We start from the raw sequence: 19,122 nt of genomic DNA, 5'->3' as shown, positions 1-19,122 counted from the left end.
CATTATGATGGAAGAAGGATTGAATGATGGTGAAGATGAAATCCCCATACTACAAACTTTACATTCTTAACGTGTTGCTGTTCTTATAAGATTAAATATTTATTTTGCTTAATTTGGAAGTTTTGTATCGTTTCATGAGCAATACAGTTTTCCAATTTTTGGAGGGAAAAAAATTCTGTCTTTCAAGAATGTTCGTTTATTATTCCAGTTTCTTTATCATGTGTCACTACAATTCATATCTTGTGTCTAAATGTTTGTATGGTAGGAATCATGGCTACTGGTGCAATCAATGTGGTCCGGGGCACAAGATCTTCAGATGATGAACTATTCCAAATATATAAACATTCTGAAAGGTTAGAGAATTATTTTTTTCTTTTTTCTTTTATGGGGAGCACTTTTAAATTTCAAGGTACTATTTGTTATTTTACTCTTACTCAAATTGAATGGATAAGTTGTCTTTATTCATTTGGAGAATGACTTTAATCTGGATGATTCATTTCAATTGTTTAAATTGTATGTCGGTGCTCAACTGGAGTGAAAGTTAGAGCCAACATTCATTCTCTATCCTCCTCTAGTGGCAGAATAAGTATTCTTCTTCAATGGGAACAAAACTGATAAGTAATATTAATGTCATGCTTTTCCTTTAAGCAAAAGTTTAAGTTGATGTTTTTCTAAGTATTTTGATCAGAATACATATTACTCTTGTTACATTGGAAAGGAAAATGCAAATTATGATAAAATTCCCCAATGGCATTTGTTATTGATAGCGAAAGGTAGGGTAGGTACAAGTGAGATTCTTGGAAGTCAGATCAGTATGCCAACCTAGGAACATGACTACATGCACATGTATTTGATGAAAGCTGTAACCTGATTTTATCTGTGTATCTGGAATATGTGGCTATGCTCCAACTTATCCACAGAGGCACATCAATCTTTCTACCCAAGATCTAATCCATTTTGAAATAAAAAAAGGAAAAATTATAGCGACCCCCCCTCAACTTAGGGCTTGTCCCACAGACACCCCCTCGACTTTAAAATTCCAAATGGACTATTTCAAGTTTCAAACTATTTCAAATTTGCCCTCCCATTCATCTCTATTAATAGAATGGTGTCACGTGACAGTCACATGGTAGCATAAAGTGATTGTAGGATGAAAATGCCCCTTCGTATCATTTATTTGAGTGGAGTCCTTTCCTTTTTCAGTTTTTTCCTATTTTGTTCCACCAAGACGAACAATCAGGTCATCTTCCTCCCTCTCCAGGTCCATCCTCGATGCCCCAGGACCCCCTCTCTCTACTCGCCTAGCCCTACCATGTGATCTCCTTTTCTCTGGCGGACCCTCTTAATCAAGATCCTCCTCTATAATCTCGTAGGCGGAAGAGCAGAAATCCTTGAAATCTTGTGCCCGATCGGGTGATGGGATTTTGGAAGAGCTTGAGCACGGACTCTAGAGCATGGGTAATGGGCTTCAGGAAGGCAATGGTGATTGGGTGGAATTGGAACTGACATCACCAAGGATGTGGTATAGGGTATCCTTGCAGTAGAAATTAGAGAGGAGGAGGGGCTTCCCTTCTGGGGAGGGAATTTGGTGATTGAGCTGCGCTAATATCCCATGCGTGCCATCCGAGTCTCTAGCCTCCACCATTTTCGCAGTCTTGAAGAGCTGGTCCACCAACACAACTTCATCAACCTACTTCAAGACCCACTGTCTTAGGAGATAGGATTTCTTGGATGTAAAAGGAGGGAAGTGGAGGGCAATGGGGAGATGATTTATTTATTTTTTCAATAATATGGAGCTTATTCCCATGGTTTAGAGTCTTTATACTGTTTAGACTGTTTGATATATTTAATATTCGTCATCCTCTTCTTGATGGTTTTAGTTGGAGAGAGAAGTAAGAAGCAAACGGCTGAATAAATTACATGCATAGCTTTGTTGGCTTTCTTTTGTTAGGAAAGAGGAATAAGGAGCAAATGGTCAAATCGGTTCCAACTTACAAGCATAGCTATGCTTTCTTTCTTTTGTTAATGTTGTTGACATTGTAATTATATCAGACTCTTTACTCGGACTTGTAATACATTGTAGATTAAGCCGATGTTGTTTGATGATTAGGCAAATTCAATTGACCTTTCATGACCTACCAAGTTTGGTGCTTCGATACTATTATGCCCATTTAAGGATTTTCTTTTGTTGGTGAGAGGAGGCAAATCCTGTGCTACATTTGGTTTCAGCATTTGTTTGAACATTTAATCTGCTATATCTTAAATCTTAATCCAAAACTGCAGTGAGTGCTTGTCTGATTGCTTAGCTTCCAAAGCATATCTGCGAGTTTGTTTGTTTTTCCTGTCCTAATATGGTAACTTTTCAGCAAGTAGAGTATTCCTTCAAGTCTTGATGAGGTTGTTTATCCATCAGTAAACAATCTTACAGCCAGTACTTGTTAAGAAACTGCTAAGCTATGAGTTGTTACCGCTAGTAGGCTTAACTGAATGATGAGATCTATGTTATGGCTCTTGAGAACCATGATTTCCAGCTGGGAAAATTTTTGAAGTAATCTCATTTGCCTCACATTGAAATTTCTGTAAGGATTGATTGCAATATAAATCAAGGCCGTATAACAAGTGAGAAGGCATCTTAAGTGGCAGAGCTTGTCTATTCCATTGTCATAAGTGTGGCCATATTTCTTATTCGGATTGTTAGGTCTAATGATACCCATTTTAAGTATAACAAGTGAGAAGGCATGTTAAGTGGCAGAGCTTGTCTATTCCATTGTCATAAATGGGGCCATATTTCTTAGGAGGATTGTTAGGTCTAACGATGCCCAATTTTAAGTATTAGAGAAGCTGAAAGCTCTGGCTATCTAAGTGATTATAGAGAAGCTGTTTGGTGGATTAGCAAGAGTTAAAAAATAGCCATGATGACATTAGTAACGCAATGTACTTTCAATGGATCATGCACAGTGAAACAATGCTCATAAATGGGGTTCAATGCCTTGCAAATATTTTGATCTTACAATGCATCCGAAACAGCAAGATATGATATAAAATAAGTGCAATGCCGTGCACCTCCACCAAGAATATGGACCTGCTTTCCCTTTCCAGGATGTGTACAGAATATATAACAGAATGATCTTCAGCTAGAAGCACTCATTATTACACCACACTTGAAAGCCTTGATTATTTTGGTTTTCATTGGCATAGTTCACAGAAGATCCTCATCTTCTACCTTTAGCATCTTCTCCATTTGGCAAGGTATAAGATATTCAGAAATTTTTTTGAACATAAGATGAGCATTGATGAATTTGGCACACCAGAATTAAATATCTGTGGTACTAAAGATGTCCTGCTGCCAAAAGGAAAAGTAGGTTAGAAGCATTCGTAGAGAAGGCCTAGTGGAGGATGAGGAAAGCCTTCTCTTGCACTCTTCATCTTGCATATAAGCAGTGGCACAAAAAACCAATGCTAAAGGAGTAATTGACTCCTCTGAATTCTGGGGCAGCAATCGGTTGGATCGGGACAGGTATAGGTCGGGTCGGATGCATGTTGGGTCAAAAATTAATCAACCCAAACCCGGTCCTTTTATTAAATAGTTCAAAATTTCATATCTGAATCCGACCTGTTTATTAAACAAGCAACTCGACCCAACCACATAACCCATTTATTAAACAAGTCAAGTCAGATTAAATGGGTTAAATGGATTTTTAACGGATTAAATGGATTTAAACAGGTTAAACAAGTTAAGCATGTCAGGCTAAATGGGTCATAATCAGGTTAAGTAGGTTTTAAATAGGTTAAATGGGTTGGTTATGACCCAAACTAATTAATAAATGGGTCAAAACGGGCTAAATGGGTCAACGGTCTAAACTTGATCCCAACCCATTTAATAAATAGGTATAGATGGGTTGAACCATTTACCCAAACCCGTTTATGTCAAACCAAACCTGCTTAAAGTGGGTCGTTCGTGGGTCGAGTTATAAATCGCTACCCCTATCTGAATTCAACATATAACCAACTAATTTATGTCTCGTTTATAGGAACTCACATTTCCACCCCATTAAATCGATCACATTGGGAATTTCTATAAGACAATCACCTCAGTGTTCCAACCAAGGGAATGCAGTTCAGCCCTAATCTAGCAGCCTCTATTAACAAAACAACACTCCCTCTTGATCAAAATGTCGATGAATGCTTGATAATCGCCCGAAGGGAGGACGGGAGCAAAGGATTTGATGAGAATGGTTGGAACTGGGGGTAGCCGAAAAGACGTTCAAACAGGCTAAAAAGGGTCATCATTTGAAACGATAGGCTAATGCCGTTTGCCAATCGGGGAGCTAGAGGACCAGTTTGGAACAGTTTGTAAACTTGAAGGGCCCATTTAGAACTTTTTAAAGTCAAGGGGGTGTCTCTAAGATAGGCCTTAAATTGAGGGGGCATCCCTATATTTTTTCCATAAAAAAAATATAAGATTGCTGCCTCCCCTAAACCAAAACTCCTCCCATGCCACATCAATAAATATCTTTGATGTATATGCTAGAAGAAAATTAACAGTTTTATTAGTTGAAGTTATGATTTGATAAACCCCGTCTATTGAACACATGAAGTCTACTCTTTCTTGCCTAGATTTTTAGTTCTTTATGTTTCAATTAGACTATTTTCCATTTGACATTTATTATGGCTTATTTTATTCAAGATTGTAGTTTTCTTTAATATAGCACTAAATTATCATGTTTTATACATTTTTATATGCATAACTAAATTGGTTTGCTCTCTTGCCGGTAGTTTAGCATCTTATATTTCTATTGTAGTGAATATTCATCAATATACTTTACGTGGCCCAAAATCTTGCTGACTGAATGCTCCTACACCACCATGCGTAGCCCTTTACCTTATGTAATGTTTATTATGGTACACTAACCACTTGATGATTTGGCTTGCTTTATTGAAACCAAGGAAAGCCGTACCGGCCCGTACGGGCCGGTACGTACCGGTCCGGTCCTTGACCGGTACCGGAAACATATGAAAACCGGTATTTTCCGGTTTTCATCTCGTACCGGTGCGAACCGGCCGTTTCGCACCGGTACGTTTTTTTTTTTTTTTGGGGAACCACAGCGTCTCGTGCTGTGGTTTTTAAAACCACCACATGGCGCGTGGTTTTTGAAACCACGCGCCGCACGTGGTTTTTGAAACCACGCGCCGCACGTGGTTTTTGAAACCACGCGCCGCACGTGGTTTTTGAAACCACGCGCCGCACGTGGTTTTTGAAACCACGCGCCGCGCGTGATTTTAAGGACTTTCAAAAAAAAAAAGCCGGGTTTTTTTTTTTTTTGGAACCACAGCGCCTCGCGCTGTGGTTTTTAAAACCGCCGCGTGGCGCGTGGTTTTAAAAACCACGTGCCCGCGTGTGGTTTTAAGGAAGAAGTGACCCACGGGCCACTTCTTTCAAATAAAAAAAAAAGCTGGATTTTTTTTTTTTTTTGGGAACCACAGCGCCAAAAACCATGTGCCTGCGCGTGGTTTTAAGGAAGAAGTGGCCCACGGGCCACTTCTTTCAAATAATAAAAAAAAAAAGCTGTGGCCTGTCGGCTCTGCGAACTGGCCGGTACGGTACCGGTACCGACCGGTACATACCGGTCCGGCCGGCCACCGGTACGCCGATCCGGACCGGTACGGTGAACCTTGATTGAAACATTCATTTTCTTTGTTAAAGGATATCCTAAGCTCGTCCAAAGCCTGCCATATGATTTGGAGAACAATTTGGATATTGAATTCCTTTATCCCACCATCAATATTTTGTGCGCTCCATCTTGTGTCATGTAGAGCTGGACTTGTTTGTTGGAGCATTATCGCCACATGACAATTTCTGCTTTAATAAATTTCATGTGTTTTGACAGAACTTGTTCTCATTCTTTTTTCTTCGCTTCCTTCTTCAAAAGCTTCTGTAAAAATTGTTTGTTTTATGCTTTAGTCTTGTCTTTAGTTTGCTCTCATTATTTAATCATGCTTGTAGCGATGAGTGAAAATTAATTTATTAAAATATGAAAACCTCCATAACCTTGATATATCTTGAAACCAATGTATCATTTACATGTTATCGCAAAGTGATTTTTTTTTTTTGCATACTTTTGGATCACTAAAATCTTTTGATGTTTTTTCATTTTGTCATCACAGTGTTGCCCTGGTTGTGGACAGTCCACAATTTTTAGACAGACTTGCAGAATCTTTAATTCCAAAGGCTGTTGTCAGATTTATTGTTCTACTCTGGGGTGAGAAATCATGCCTCAATGGTAAAGCTGTAAAGGACATTCCCTTATATGATTATAGGGAGATCATAGAATTAGGGCGAGAAAGCCATCATACATTGCTTCAATCTTGGAAACAAGGTAAATCTTTCTTCAGAGACATCTAGAGATTTAATAGACTGCAGAAAAACATTTCTTTCTTCCAGATTTATATATTCATCTTATATTTAAGAGTTTCCTTCAATGATCAATATAAATTGCTATTACAGTATGCATTTTCAATATCTATGTTCACCATCTGTAATATATTGAGGGTGATTCATTTATTAAGTTATGGTTGCATAAGATGAATGTTATGATAGATGATGATGTACTAAGTAGTGAACCTACTTATAATCTAAACATGAAGTTGGTTGTGTTTTTAAAGTGGTTTTATTTTTTATTATGTACTTGTAGTAATCATCTAATATTTCTATTAAGTCACACATGCTTTTTAGTAGCAACAATTATTTTGTTATTAGTATATTAAATAATCGTAAGTACATCTATTACATACTATTTATTGGCACGAAAAATGTAAAGCACAGATTTAAGGAAGTAAATCAAGTAAAAAAAATTGAGAACTACAATGCGGCACAAGAAACAAAGAATTGGGTTAAACAGCCTTGCCATCAATAAATTTATGAATTCTTTAAATAATAACATTCACGTTTGTCTACCATATTATATAGTGTCTGTATATACACCATTAGCTTTTATGTTATTAAACTTTTGCAATAACCTATGACTTGCCTCCCTAATTATATGATATAAGAGCATAAAATTGGTATCCAATTGATGTATTCTTATGCTGCCAATTTAACCACCCATTGGCAATCGTCTTTAATGGATTGGATCATCATGCCCTCATGACTTCTCTGCCAGCTTTGAACTTTATTTGCTAGAAATTCATTGGATATGACATTAGTGTTAATCATTGAAACATGGCCATGATATAGCTTTGAAAAATCTCATGGAACTTGACTCTCAAGTTTCCAAAGCAAGGTTTGCTGAACTAGTACCGGAGGTTGTATATTGGTTATTGGTTTTGTACGTACTGTACCCAGTATCGTACAAAGCCAACATGTATCGAAGATGAAAGCTCTAGAGAAGATTAGGGGAGAGAGGGAATCAATTCTTAAATTTAGAAAAATATGTTTTCTACTTCAGAAAATACTTCTGAATTATGTAATATATACTACTATTTTTTTAATTTTTTGTATTGAAAATATATTTTAATATTTTTTTTTAAAGCGGTTTGCACTAGTTTGATGCTTTAACGGCCACGCAGACCAATAGCCGTTAGAGAAGAAGAGAGAGGGACCACACGCTAGTTACCAGTACCTCGATAGCTGCCACTTGATTAAACCGGGAATTCATAGCATTACTATATCTTGCCTATTCATTGTGGGTTGGTTATTCATTAGTACGGGTTTAGCTTACGACTTGTTTGGAAGTCCTCGGCCAAATGGTAGTAAATACTTGCACATGGTCTGCCGTACCGATCGGTACGAGCCGGTACGTACCAGTACTGGACGGAACCGGTACGGTACAACTATATTTTTCGGTTCCGACTATTCGTAACCCGTATCGGCCCGTACTGATCCGTACCAAACCGGTACCGGCCCGTACCGATCTCAATTTTTTTTTTTTGACTTTTGGCTCGAGTATCGGTTCGGTTCGGTATGGTACCGGTACCGTAACTGGTATGTCGGTACGGTCGGTATAATGGACCTTGCACTTGCACCTATTGAGCTTCCTGGGGAAGTCAAATTTGTCAAGTTTAGATGTCCTAAAACTTTCATTAGGGTGGGTTGTAACCAAGGATCGCCAAACTAGTACCGGTAGGCGTACCGGTCGGCCACGGAATCGGTTCGGCCTGCTTCACACATGCAAAAGCTCAAAAAAAATTGGAACGGTATTGGCCGATACAGGCCGGTTCAGGCCGGTATGGGTCAGTACTATTTTTTAACGTCGAACCGGACCGGTCAGAGACCAAACCGTTTCGGTACGGGCTGAACCGGCCGGTACGGGCCGGTTCAGCATTTCTTGGTCGTAACAACTACATAAGTGGGTTGTAACAACCAGCATAAACTGATCCGCTTTCCGGGTGGTTCAGGCAGATGGCATACAATGTATATATTATGTAATATATATTTGTAAAAATTTATAAGCAAGTTGGGTTGGATCATAAATTTGTAATTAGGTGAGTTCAAACCTAAACTTGGGCCCAACCCAGTCAATAGGTTGGTCAATTGGGTCGGGTCACAATATGGTAAGTGTGTTAAATTTTGTATATTCATGGTATCTAATGCAGCTGTCCTATGGTACTTTGGATCCTTTTCAATTTTTTCTATAGAACTCTTTTGCTTTCTTCTTTTTCATCTCCTTATTAAATTTATAACAGTTATAAAAGGAAAAAGAAGAAAAACCAGATGATACACTGCAGAGTTATATGATTCCTCTCTTCTTTTTTGTTGTTGTTGTTAGAGATTGATATATAGATGGACTAAATGACTAATATTTTGTAGGCCAGAATTATGCATGTGAAACCATCGGCCCTGAAGATGTTGCTGCGCTGATGTATACAAGTGGAACAAGTGGCACACCAAAGGGTGTAATGCTTACACATCAAAATCTCTTGCATCAGGTTTGAAGAATGGGTTTTCTGATCTATGCTTAGTCAGGCTCGAATCAATGTTTATTTCTTTGCTAATGCATCAAGCAATTTCTGCTAGAACCACTTTAATGTTCTATGTATGTTGTTCAAGCCTGGTTTGTAAATGTTTTGCTCAATATTGAGAAACACCCAATTTATCTATTCTATCTTTTGACTATGCAAATGTTTTATTACTTTCCAAATTTCTACATACATAGATACATGCACAAGCAATTTCTACTAGAACCATATTTGTGTTCTATGTATGTTGTTCAAACCTCCACACGTTATAAAATCTGCATCAATAGTCTCAAGTGGTTTTGGATGTATTTTTATTATTTCTTCCTTTTCTCCTATGTGAATTCTCAGTTTTTGTCTCTTTGCATCCTGTGTTTTAGATAAGGAACTTGTGGGACGTTGTGCCTGCAGAAGCTGGAGACAGATTTCTAAGCATGCTTCCCCCTTGGCATGCATATGAGCGTGCTTGCGAGTATTTCATCTTCACTTATGGGATCGAGCAAGTTTACACAAATGTGAAAAACTTGAAGGTATTATTCTTACTTACATCCTTTGGTTGCCAAGTTTGAATAACTCATGCCTTAGAACTTCCCTTGGTTGGCATCAAGGTGATGGGCCAGAAAGGTAGATTCATTCTTGAACTGGCTTAGCTGTTTTTTTGCTAATTAATTTTTGACATTTTTACCATTAGTTGAAGATGAGTGTTATCAATTGCATACATATATATGCTTCCTTTTTTTGATTTTGTTTTGTTTAAATATTTTGGATAGGATGATTTGCAGCGGTATCAACCGCACTATCTTATTTCTGTTCCTTTGGTTTATGAAACACTCTACAGGTTAGTACTGTGTATGAGAACTAGAATGCAGCATAATTTGAAAGTATTGATGCTTAATCACCTAATATTATGACAATGGAGCCATGGATCAATCTGACCTATGATGGTTTCAAATGTTTCCTTGATGGTCTTCTGCAGGTCAATCAATAAACAGATCTCTTCAAGTTCTGCTGCTCGAAAGCTTGTTGCACTTACATTAATCAATATTAGTTTGCTATATATGGAGGCAAAGAGGATTTATGAGGTACATTTCACTCCTTTCACTTGTTCATCATAGAATTACCAGTATGCTCAAATTCCTGGTAGAGATATATTTTTGAGGCCTTAAATCACTGAGAACTCTTGTGAATATAAACTGCACAAATTTTCATGGTTTACTCCTTAAAAAATTATTGCCAAGGCAAGTTGGTCAAATCATGTATTTGAATTGCATTTTTTTTCTTCTACGTTGTATCTGATGAAGGGAAGGGTCATAGCAGAAAAGCATGGGCAAAAATCGTCCATCATCGTCTTGATTGACTGGTTGTTGGGAAGAATTGTTGCTGCACTTCTATGGCCATTACATAACTTGGGAATGAAGCTAGTGTACGGTAAAATTCACTCAGCAATTGGAATATCAAAGGTATAATGCAGAAATGGTATTTTGTTCGACTAGGGAGATCTATCTTTGCTTCTTATTTTGTTCAATTTTATGATAAAGTTTTTTTTCATGCAATATTAGTATTTGAATAAATTTCAGAGCTTTGTATGACACATTGCAGGCTGGCATAAGTGGTGGTGGAAGTTTGCCAATGTATATTGATAGGTTTTTTGAGGTTAGAATCTTTGGACAATGTTTTGTAGAATTGGTAAGGATTTCTTCATGGCAATATTTTGTATATGTGCTTGCAGGCTATTGGCGTGAAGGTGCAGAATGGTTATGGTTTAACAGAAACTTCTCCTGTTGTGGCTGCTCGACGGCCAGATTGCAATGTAAAAAAATCAAATTCGATCCTAGAAGAATGATTTACACAATTCAAACTTAAATTTGCAAAATACTTTGTGAATATTAAAAGCATATAATATGCCTCCTTTAAAAGAGCATAAGAATTTTTGTGGTGGAAAATTGAAGGGTGGCCTTTTCAAGCACCTTAAAATATTCTTATGGTTATTGAACTCCCTTTTTTGTCCTTTTTTTGTGCTACGAAGGTATTTCTATGGTAGACTAGTCTAGATGGCTGACTAATCTATGCAAAAAATATGGAGCAATTTTAGATGTCTCTGAATGATCATAGGGACCATTTGACAAAAACATACATCACTATCTAGTATCTACTAACATTTTGCATTAAGCTAGATCCTTGTTTCTTGATTGCCTTGAAGCACAGACTAGCATACAGGATACGGATACAGAAATGCAGATACGACAAACCCTGAAATAGTAGGATATGATATATATTTATATATATGCACCAAAAAAATGAATATACATATACATATATATATATATATATATATATATATATATATGTAATTTAAAAAATCTATAAAACATAATAGGTCACTAAAATAACATAGTGCATATTTTAAATGATAGCATCAACTTTCACCAGCTCATCATTTAGTCTTCAAATTAACCCAAAGAATCCATTTCATACGTCATATTTTGATATTAATGTCATAGACAGCAAAATTAACCGATCATTATTAAAATGTTAGCATGCAAAAGGAAAGCAAATGCCTTCCCCTCATATTTGGAGGTATCGGAGAATTATCTCAAGTGTATCTATGAAGTATCCAGGTTATTCTTTTAATTTTGAAAATAGGATACTTTCCCAGGTATTGAACACGTGTCCAAGAAGTATCCAAGTATTGGTATCCGATTCATATTCAAGACAGTCATGACGTGATTTGAAGTATCCGTGCTTCCTAATTGATTTCAAACACTTGATGACCAAGTTTAAGTTTCTGTAAAAATTTTTAACAATCTTTAGTCCTTTGCAGCTTTTTATTAGGTAGTTTCAATCAAATATTGATGGCTAGATTGTTTCAAAATAAAATTTTAAGCTTTTTTTGCCTTGTTGTTTTACTGCTTTTATCATGAGCCCTAATGCATTTATGTTATGAGGGACTTTCTGCAGGACCTACTTCTCTGACTACAGGAAGGAGGTTCTGCTACTAACTTCAGAAGCTAATATATTTTTTTCATGTTGGTGCTTTGATTTTCCTTTTTTGGTTTAATTTGCATTATATTAAGCACAGGGATTCTGTTCCTTAAAACTTCCATAACAATACAAAGTCATTCTTCTACCATATTTTCATTTTATTTTATAAAATAATTGACATATATAAAGTTGCCTCTATTATAGGTAACTTTACTTTCTTCTCTTGTTTCCCTTTTGTTGAAGGTTCTTGGCACGGTTGGGCATCCACTGAAGTACACAGAAATTAAGATTGTGGATGCAGAAACAGGTAATATCCTCCCATATGGTTCAAAAGGCATTGTCAAAATTAGAGGGCCCCAGGTGATGAAAGGTTACTACAAGGTAAGAGTTTTCCATCTGAACTGAATTCGATTTGCATGTTATTAATAAACCTGAAGTATTTTTGAAAAATATCTGGACTATGTAAACATTATCCATATGACGAACCAATCAATCATGTAGTAAGAAGTCATGTTAGAATATTATTTAATCATGGCATTTTAGAAAATGTTGACCTAATTTTGTGTACAATAATTAGCTTAAATCAATCACTGCTCTTCCTGTTCATGGCAAACCAGTGCCTGTGCGTGGGTCCCTGCAGGTTTGCTTGTATATTAAGATAATTACGTGAACAAGCCCCTTCATCAACATTAAAAAGTAAAATGGTTATTTCACATTTTTTCTGCTTCTAATTATCTAGATATAATCTTACACGTCGATCTAAGTAGCAGTTGGGTCTAATATATGTATTATTTGTCGTTGTGCCTAATTTTGGGGGTTGTTATTCATTACAAGCTGGTTTTTACCAGTTTAATGAGATTATGAGCATATACGGGAATGCCAAGAAATTACCTGCTCTTGCTGGCATAAGTATTTGGTGTTCTGTTCTTTGGAAATGGGCTTGCTCCAAAATCATGCTAAACGATTTGTGAGCCTTCCTGAAAATAATTAGAACATGCGGTGAATGTCTAGTGGAGAAGAACCTATTATAAGATGCTATGATTATGTTGATATGTGAAATATAATGAATAAGTTAAAACGGCTCTTCTTCTGTTACTTGGTCACATATTATTAATGGAACTCAGTTGGTGTCAATGCATCCCTAGGACAGTCTTTCTGATAACTTTGAAGTTGCATCTTGGGTTCTTAAGAGATGAATAAAATGAATATTGTCTTCAGAACATGAAATTCAAGCATAACGAATTGTTTAGGCTAACTGCAAAATATGGTGATGATGAGTGTATGACAAAAACAATCAACCACCTGTGACAGCTTAATAGAGAATTCAGAATCTCTCCCTCCCTGCCTGCCTCCCGTCCCTTCTCTCCTTGCACTCTATGCAAGTACATACTTACATATGTAACTGAGATGATAGAGATGCTAGTCAATAGGTTTCACCATGTAATAGAGGAAAAATACGTAGCATTGAGTAGTCACTTATATCTAGAGGCACTTATTTGATAATTGTACTATGTTGCTCATCAGCTTTTATGAATTTTACTATTTGGAAAGGAACTTTGAAAGATTCAAGTTTGTACTGTTAATCCCTAGTCTTCTTTAGGATTATATCAAAGGTGTGGGTTAGTAGGTTGAAAAGATCCTATCAAGATCATGGCAAGATTTTTTATTATTATTATTATTTTTTGCAGAAGTAGGTATGAAAGGTTTAGGGAGTAATGTTAACACTTTTCTTTAGAAGTGGTGCAACTAGAAAATCAAATGAAAAATAGTTTCATGAAGCAAAAATAGGAAGAAGAGTGGACTAAGGTGCGGGAACTAGATAGAGTTAGTCCAAGAGAATTACAGGAAATAGGAGTTTGAGAAGCAAGGAGACAAAACACCAAGGTTTGAAAAACCACTAGAATAGGATGATACGAGCGTTACCTTATTGTTCCGGCAGAAAATTAGTGTTGGTACAGTGTCGATACGGTATGTAGTCCTGTACCATGTGCACTTGCAAAATACTATATAATTGACAACTGATACCACTCCTATTTCAATAGCTCTTTATAGGGTGTATTTGAAAAAAATATTATTTTTTATTTTAAGGGTTTAGCACTGCCTATTGCAATATTTGCATTTTATTAATTTAGGCCATTTATCATAATCCAAAAATATTTTTCTTTAGAAATCTTATCCTGAAGTGGATGGCATGTTATTAAAAAATTTTAGTTATTTAACCCCAACTTGAGCATGGAAACCACACTTCTTTTGATATGTTATATCATGACAACATCTTGGCATTCTGATGCAGAGGAAGCATGGTTGGATCCAATTCCCAATATGAATAAAGATTTTATCTAATATTTTTGTAAATTTATAAACACTTCTACTTTTAGCCAGTGTTCTTTTAATTCTCTCCCTTGGAGCAAGAACTGGACTAACTGGATCTATTGGTGTGATGCTGTTTGTTATAAATTTGCAAGAGAAATGTAGTTAACACTATTTTATTGGTGATTTATTTTACAAAATAGTAAATAATGTATGTAATCATGGTCCTTTGTTATAGAAATTTGTTGAACTTTGAAAAATATCCTATATCCCTAAACATCATCAAAATCATAACCATATACTATTTGGGTTTTTTCCAATAAAGCAGTAATTAAGATTCGAGGATATGTTGGGAATTCTGTAACCATGAAAGTGATTGCAATTTGAACTTGATTTTGATAATTGTCCCTATGTGGAAGCGAGCAGGCAGGAATGAAGGTTGCGAACGATACACTAAATTTATTACCACCTGGTGTAGTGGTGCTTCGACCACATAAATATAAAAGATGAATAATGAAATGAAAATTCATTTAGAAATGAAAAAGAACTGAGGAACCTTTAAATGAAAGATTAGAATTTATAATGGAACTTTGTAGAAGCTTGTTCGATTCGTATTATAAATGTTTTAGTGCCACTCCTTCCATCAACTTCTTATTGTCTTTTTTGTTAATAGAATCCATCCACTACAAGGGAAGCTCTAGATGAAGAGGGCTGGTTCAACACTGGTGATATAGGTTGGATTGTGCCCAAACATTCCACGGGGCGGAGTCGTAAATGTGGAGGAATGCTTGTTCTTGAAGGACGTGCAAAGGATACAATAGTTCTTAGCACAGGTAATATTAGAAGCGAAAACTTAGGATGGTGGATGTCTTGTCTTGTTCTGGTCTATTTCTTGACTCATCCCTTCCAGACACTTAGTATTAGTGCCCTATCCTGACATTAATGATGGCCCGCCACTAGTATTTAAAACCTTGATTGCTCGATTTTTAAATTTACTTGAGACATCTCTAAATTTCTTTACTATTCATGGTGTACATTTTTACATGTCAACATAGTGGCAACTAATACAACTAAAAAGTGCTAGTTTGGAGCTTGCTAATTATGATTCATAAAGGTGGTACCATATGAAAATGCATACTTTTTGTTTCATTGCAACTGAAGATTTGACATTATGCAACCTAGTAATTTCAATTAGAAAAAAAAATGAATTTTCTGCCTAATTTAGTGACAGTTGAGAAGGAAGATTCAAAAGGTAAGATATACAATTATTCTATGGGAATTTGATATTGGACATGCAAAAGAATTCATCTCGTAATTTTGAAAGTATTTATATATATCCTGACATTCCTGTCACAAATAATATATAGATAATGGAAGTATAGATGCTTCTTGCATAAGAAAGTTGAAGGCAAAAAGATCAATGAGGCAATCGAGGAGCTCTTACTCTTTTCTTGAATAAGTTGTTTCTAATCATGGTTGTCAAAATGCTAGGTGGTTCTAGGTGCTGCCCCTTGAATGCCAGGCTCACCATAAAATATTAATATGATGAAAACATCATATTTTCATATATGACCCACATTGTTTATTTTCATATATAAAATCATGTATTTGGTTCACAAAAAGCACATCCAAAAACATCATATTGATAAACAATAAGGTTGCTGCTTTAAGCTATTGGACAATGAAATATTCGATATTCTTGCTATAGTTTTACTTAATAATTTTTTCTATTAAGTGATTTAAATGTTTCCAGAAACACAACATGTTCAAGTATCGATTAGAGTCTAGGGGAACAAATTATCAATGTATTAATTTTTCCTTGAAATAAATAGTTTTTTATTTAAAAAGAGAATTAATTAAAAATTTAATGCCTTCAATAAATCAAACAAGGCAAATGTGGCCCCTAGGAGTCCAGGTTACTTAAAAAGAGAATTAATTAAAAATTAGTTTCTTTAGTAAATCAAATAATAGGGTGCTCACTCTCAGCCCTAGGAAGTGGGGCTGCCTAGCCTCCAACCTAGCTGCTAGGATTGCTGCCTCACCAGAAGACCTGGAAAGCGAATAGGCACCTAAGTGGTTGGGTTATCCAGGCGCCTCAGTGATTGGGCTATCCAGGCAGCTTGGTGGCTGCCTGTGGCAACCTTGCCTCTAACAAGGCTTGTGGTCATAATAAAGCTCTGTCAATTGATGAGGTAAATTCAAATATCCATTTTGTTCTATTCAATGGCATGACCTGGTTCTCATAATTAATCAAATTTACTAAAAGTCATGATAATTTTTAGATTTCTTTGTATAAGTTTACATGCTGTCATGGTTCATTCACTATTGTTTTTCTTGTGGTTGTTTGTTGTAATGCAAAGCTCTTTTTTTGCTAACCACTTCAAAAAAAAGGTAAAAGCAATACTCATCACCATCTCATGTTTGTATTGCCCCCAGTTTTGTCATAGGCTGACTTCTGACTGGAATACTTGTAGGAGAAAATGTTGAACCTGCAGAGCTTGAGGCGGCAGCCATGAGGAGTAATCTAATTCAGCAAATTGTGGTCATCGGTCAGGTAAAGGAATATAAATTTCATACTTTTTTTTTGAATTAGGACTATAAATGTAATGTATCTAAAAAATGAAGAAGCTAAAAAATCTTATATAATTCTATTTTTCCAGTACTTTACAGAAGAACTACCTTGAAAGCAAAAATCTTCCCTTCATCTGATAGTTATGTTAAACATGCAACGAATGAGTTCATATGTTGGAATAACTTTACCATCTGTTTACTACTTTTATACAATATGTGGCGACACCTTACCTACAATATATTCTCCATTTAAAAGAAAAATCCTTGATGAGTATTCATGAAGTCAGGAACCTTTATTTGCAGCCATGTTTGTTTCATCAGACTTGTGGCTTTCATTCTACCTTTATTTTAAACCAGTTAAATCCTTTTCAAATGTCATGATTTCTCTAAGAAAAAACCTCATCTTTTGTTGCTTTTAATGCCACTGATGTTCTCTTTGTAAGATGAAGAAAAGAAGAGGAGATTTAAAAGAAAAAAAAGTCAAGAAAAATGATTCACGAAAGTGTGTGGATATATGTTCTTGTTTGTTTTTCCCTTCCGAAATGTTGTTAAACAAGAGTGCTTTTTGTTTACCATTTTCTTGCCTATGTTCTTAGTTTGACTCAATTTTTTGCTTATTTCTTATTTTCAATATCATGCTTTCACCCCAATTTCTTAACCATTTTGTTTCTTAATTCATTGTCAATATATATTTTATTAAACTTTGTGCATAGCATATATGGAAGTACTTTCCTTCCTGGATTACCAGTAACAGCTTAAATTTTATATAGGATCAACGACGACTTGGTGCTCTGATTGTTCCAAACAAAGATGAACTCCTGGCAGTAGCCAAAAAGCTGTCATTTATAGATGAAACCTCTGAACTCAGTAAAGAAAAAATGATGAGTTTGCTATATGATGAAGTAAAAACTTGGTAAGTGTTATTCTTAATTATTCAGTTTCGTAGTGTATGCATACTTGCAAATGAGATTTTCAACTTCTTTGCACTGCAGAAGGTGGTATTATCAGTGCTAGCTTATGTACTATGGAATATTTGTACATTCTTTCACATATGTGAGGAATACTTTGTTCGAAAACATAGCTATGGTGTCTATATAGATTTGCTTAAATATGTACCTCCTTTTTTCTCAAGAGTAATTAAAAATTGTTAAAAAAATTGTTAGATATAATGATATGTATGGTCATTATTGTTTGAATATGTCTTTTCTCAATCTTGGTGTTGTTAGAAAACATGTCCCCAACCCCCCCCCCCCCCCCCCCCCCCCCCAAAAAAAAAAAAAAAACCACCATTGATCACATGGGACGCCTTCCCATTATCCCTTCGGTCAACCACATGGGCAAATAAATAGTGTCGCAGATATTGACCTGGAGAAAAATAAATGATGTGGAGAATGGGATTCTATACATGATATGAGGCCAATTCTATTCTATTCCACTGCTAGTTTTTGTTGTTAAGGAATAGTCCTACATCGGATGGATACGGATTCTTGTTAGTCCTATACACTTATGGGCCCTCCATCTAATAGCTTAAGCTTTTGTGTTGGACTTCAACATGGTATCAGAGCCCTATCCCTCTTACCTACTGATTATTCCTCCACGCTCCCACTTACTACTTCATGTGCTGCTCCTTGGCCTTTACTCTGAGAGGGGGTGCTGAGGCATAATCCCATATTAAATAGGTTAGGGACTCTCGTTGGTATTATATATTCGTGGGCCCAACAACCTATTAGCTTAAGCTTTTGACTTGGACTTACAATTTTGATTTCTCTCTTTCAAGGTTTGTCGTCTCGGTACTGGATTCTATACCAGTGCCATGCTATTATCGTGTCGGTACACAGTACAGTATGAGGCGATGTGGCATCCCAAGTGTTGGTATGGGACCAGACTGTGTACCAATACGACAAACCTTGCTCTCCTTATTAAGGACTTCTATCCTCCTCTCCGAGTAGGTCTCATGCCTCATAACTGCACCTCTCCTCCCAAACTCTCTTAATGACAATGTCAACAACTAGCATCCATGGGACCATGCCTCCATGCAATCTACCTAGGCTGACCGAGACTCCCTTTCTAGTTCTCTCCATCTCTCTCTCTCTCTCAACCTCTCACTTTCTACCGTACCATCGCCTTCCACTAGCCAAACCTCTTCCTGAAGCAATTGCCAGCAATGATTCCTCGATCCTCTCTATTCTGCACTCTCAATGAGGCTAGGTTCCGTTTGCACTCTCAAAGATTCCTTTGCACTCTCTATTCTGCCATCCATTACATTTTCTAATACCCGACCGAGTTGGGCATTGCTACTTTTAAGGA

General features: G+C 36.3%; 1 protein-coding gene across 1 annotated transcript in view; it reads left to right on the top strand.

Annotated features, from left to right (window-relative positions):
* Positions 1 to 19,122, top strand: part of LOC103710616 (putative acyl-activating enzyme 16, chloroplastic) — a 47,400-nt gene that overhangs the window by 16,714 nt on the left and 11,564 nt on the right. The window contains exons 3-15 of the mRNA XM_089926078.1: positions 266 to 353; positions 6,166 to 6,377; positions 8,807 to 8,925; positions 9,333 to 9,482; positions 9,723 to 9,790; positions 9,929 to 10,034; positions 10,254 to 10,412; positions 10,552 to 10,605; positions 10,682 to 10,762; positions 12,178 to 12,315; positions 14,918 to 15,077; positions 16,719 to 16,798; positions 17,586 to 17,728. Coding sequence (XP_089782204.1) covers positions 271 to 353; positions 6,166 to 6,377; positions 8,807 to 8,925; positions 9,333 to 9,482; positions 9,723 to 9,790; positions 9,929 to 10,034; positions 10,254 to 10,412; positions 10,552 to 10,605; positions 10,682 to 10,762; positions 12,178 to 12,315; positions 14,918 to 15,077; positions 16,719 to 16,798; positions 17,586 to 17,728 — 1,553 coding nt within the window. The 5' untranslated portion in view covers positions 266 to 270. The remainder of the gene's footprint in view (positions 1 to 265; positions 354 to 6,165; positions 6,378 to 8,806; positions 8,926 to 9,332; positions 9,483 to 9,722; positions 9,791 to 9,928; positions 10,035 to 10,253; positions 10,413 to 10,551; positions 10,606 to 10,681; positions 10,763 to 12,177; positions 12,316 to 14,917; positions 15,078 to 16,718; positions 16,799 to 17,585; positions 17,729 to 19,122) is intronic.

The sequence above is a fragment of the Phoenix dactylifera genome, chromosome 11 (assembly GCF_051530095.1).
Source record: "Phoenix dactylifera cultivar Ajwa chromosome 11, Ajwa_hap1_PhDact_Kaust_v1.1, whole genome shotgun sequence".
Classification (NCBI taxonomy): Eukaryota; Viridiplantae; Streptophyta; class Magnoliopsida; order Arecales; family Arecaceae; genus Phoenix; species Phoenix dactylifera.
Note: the sequence above shows the minus strand (reverse complement) of the source record. Positions and strands in the feature narration are given on the sequence as shown.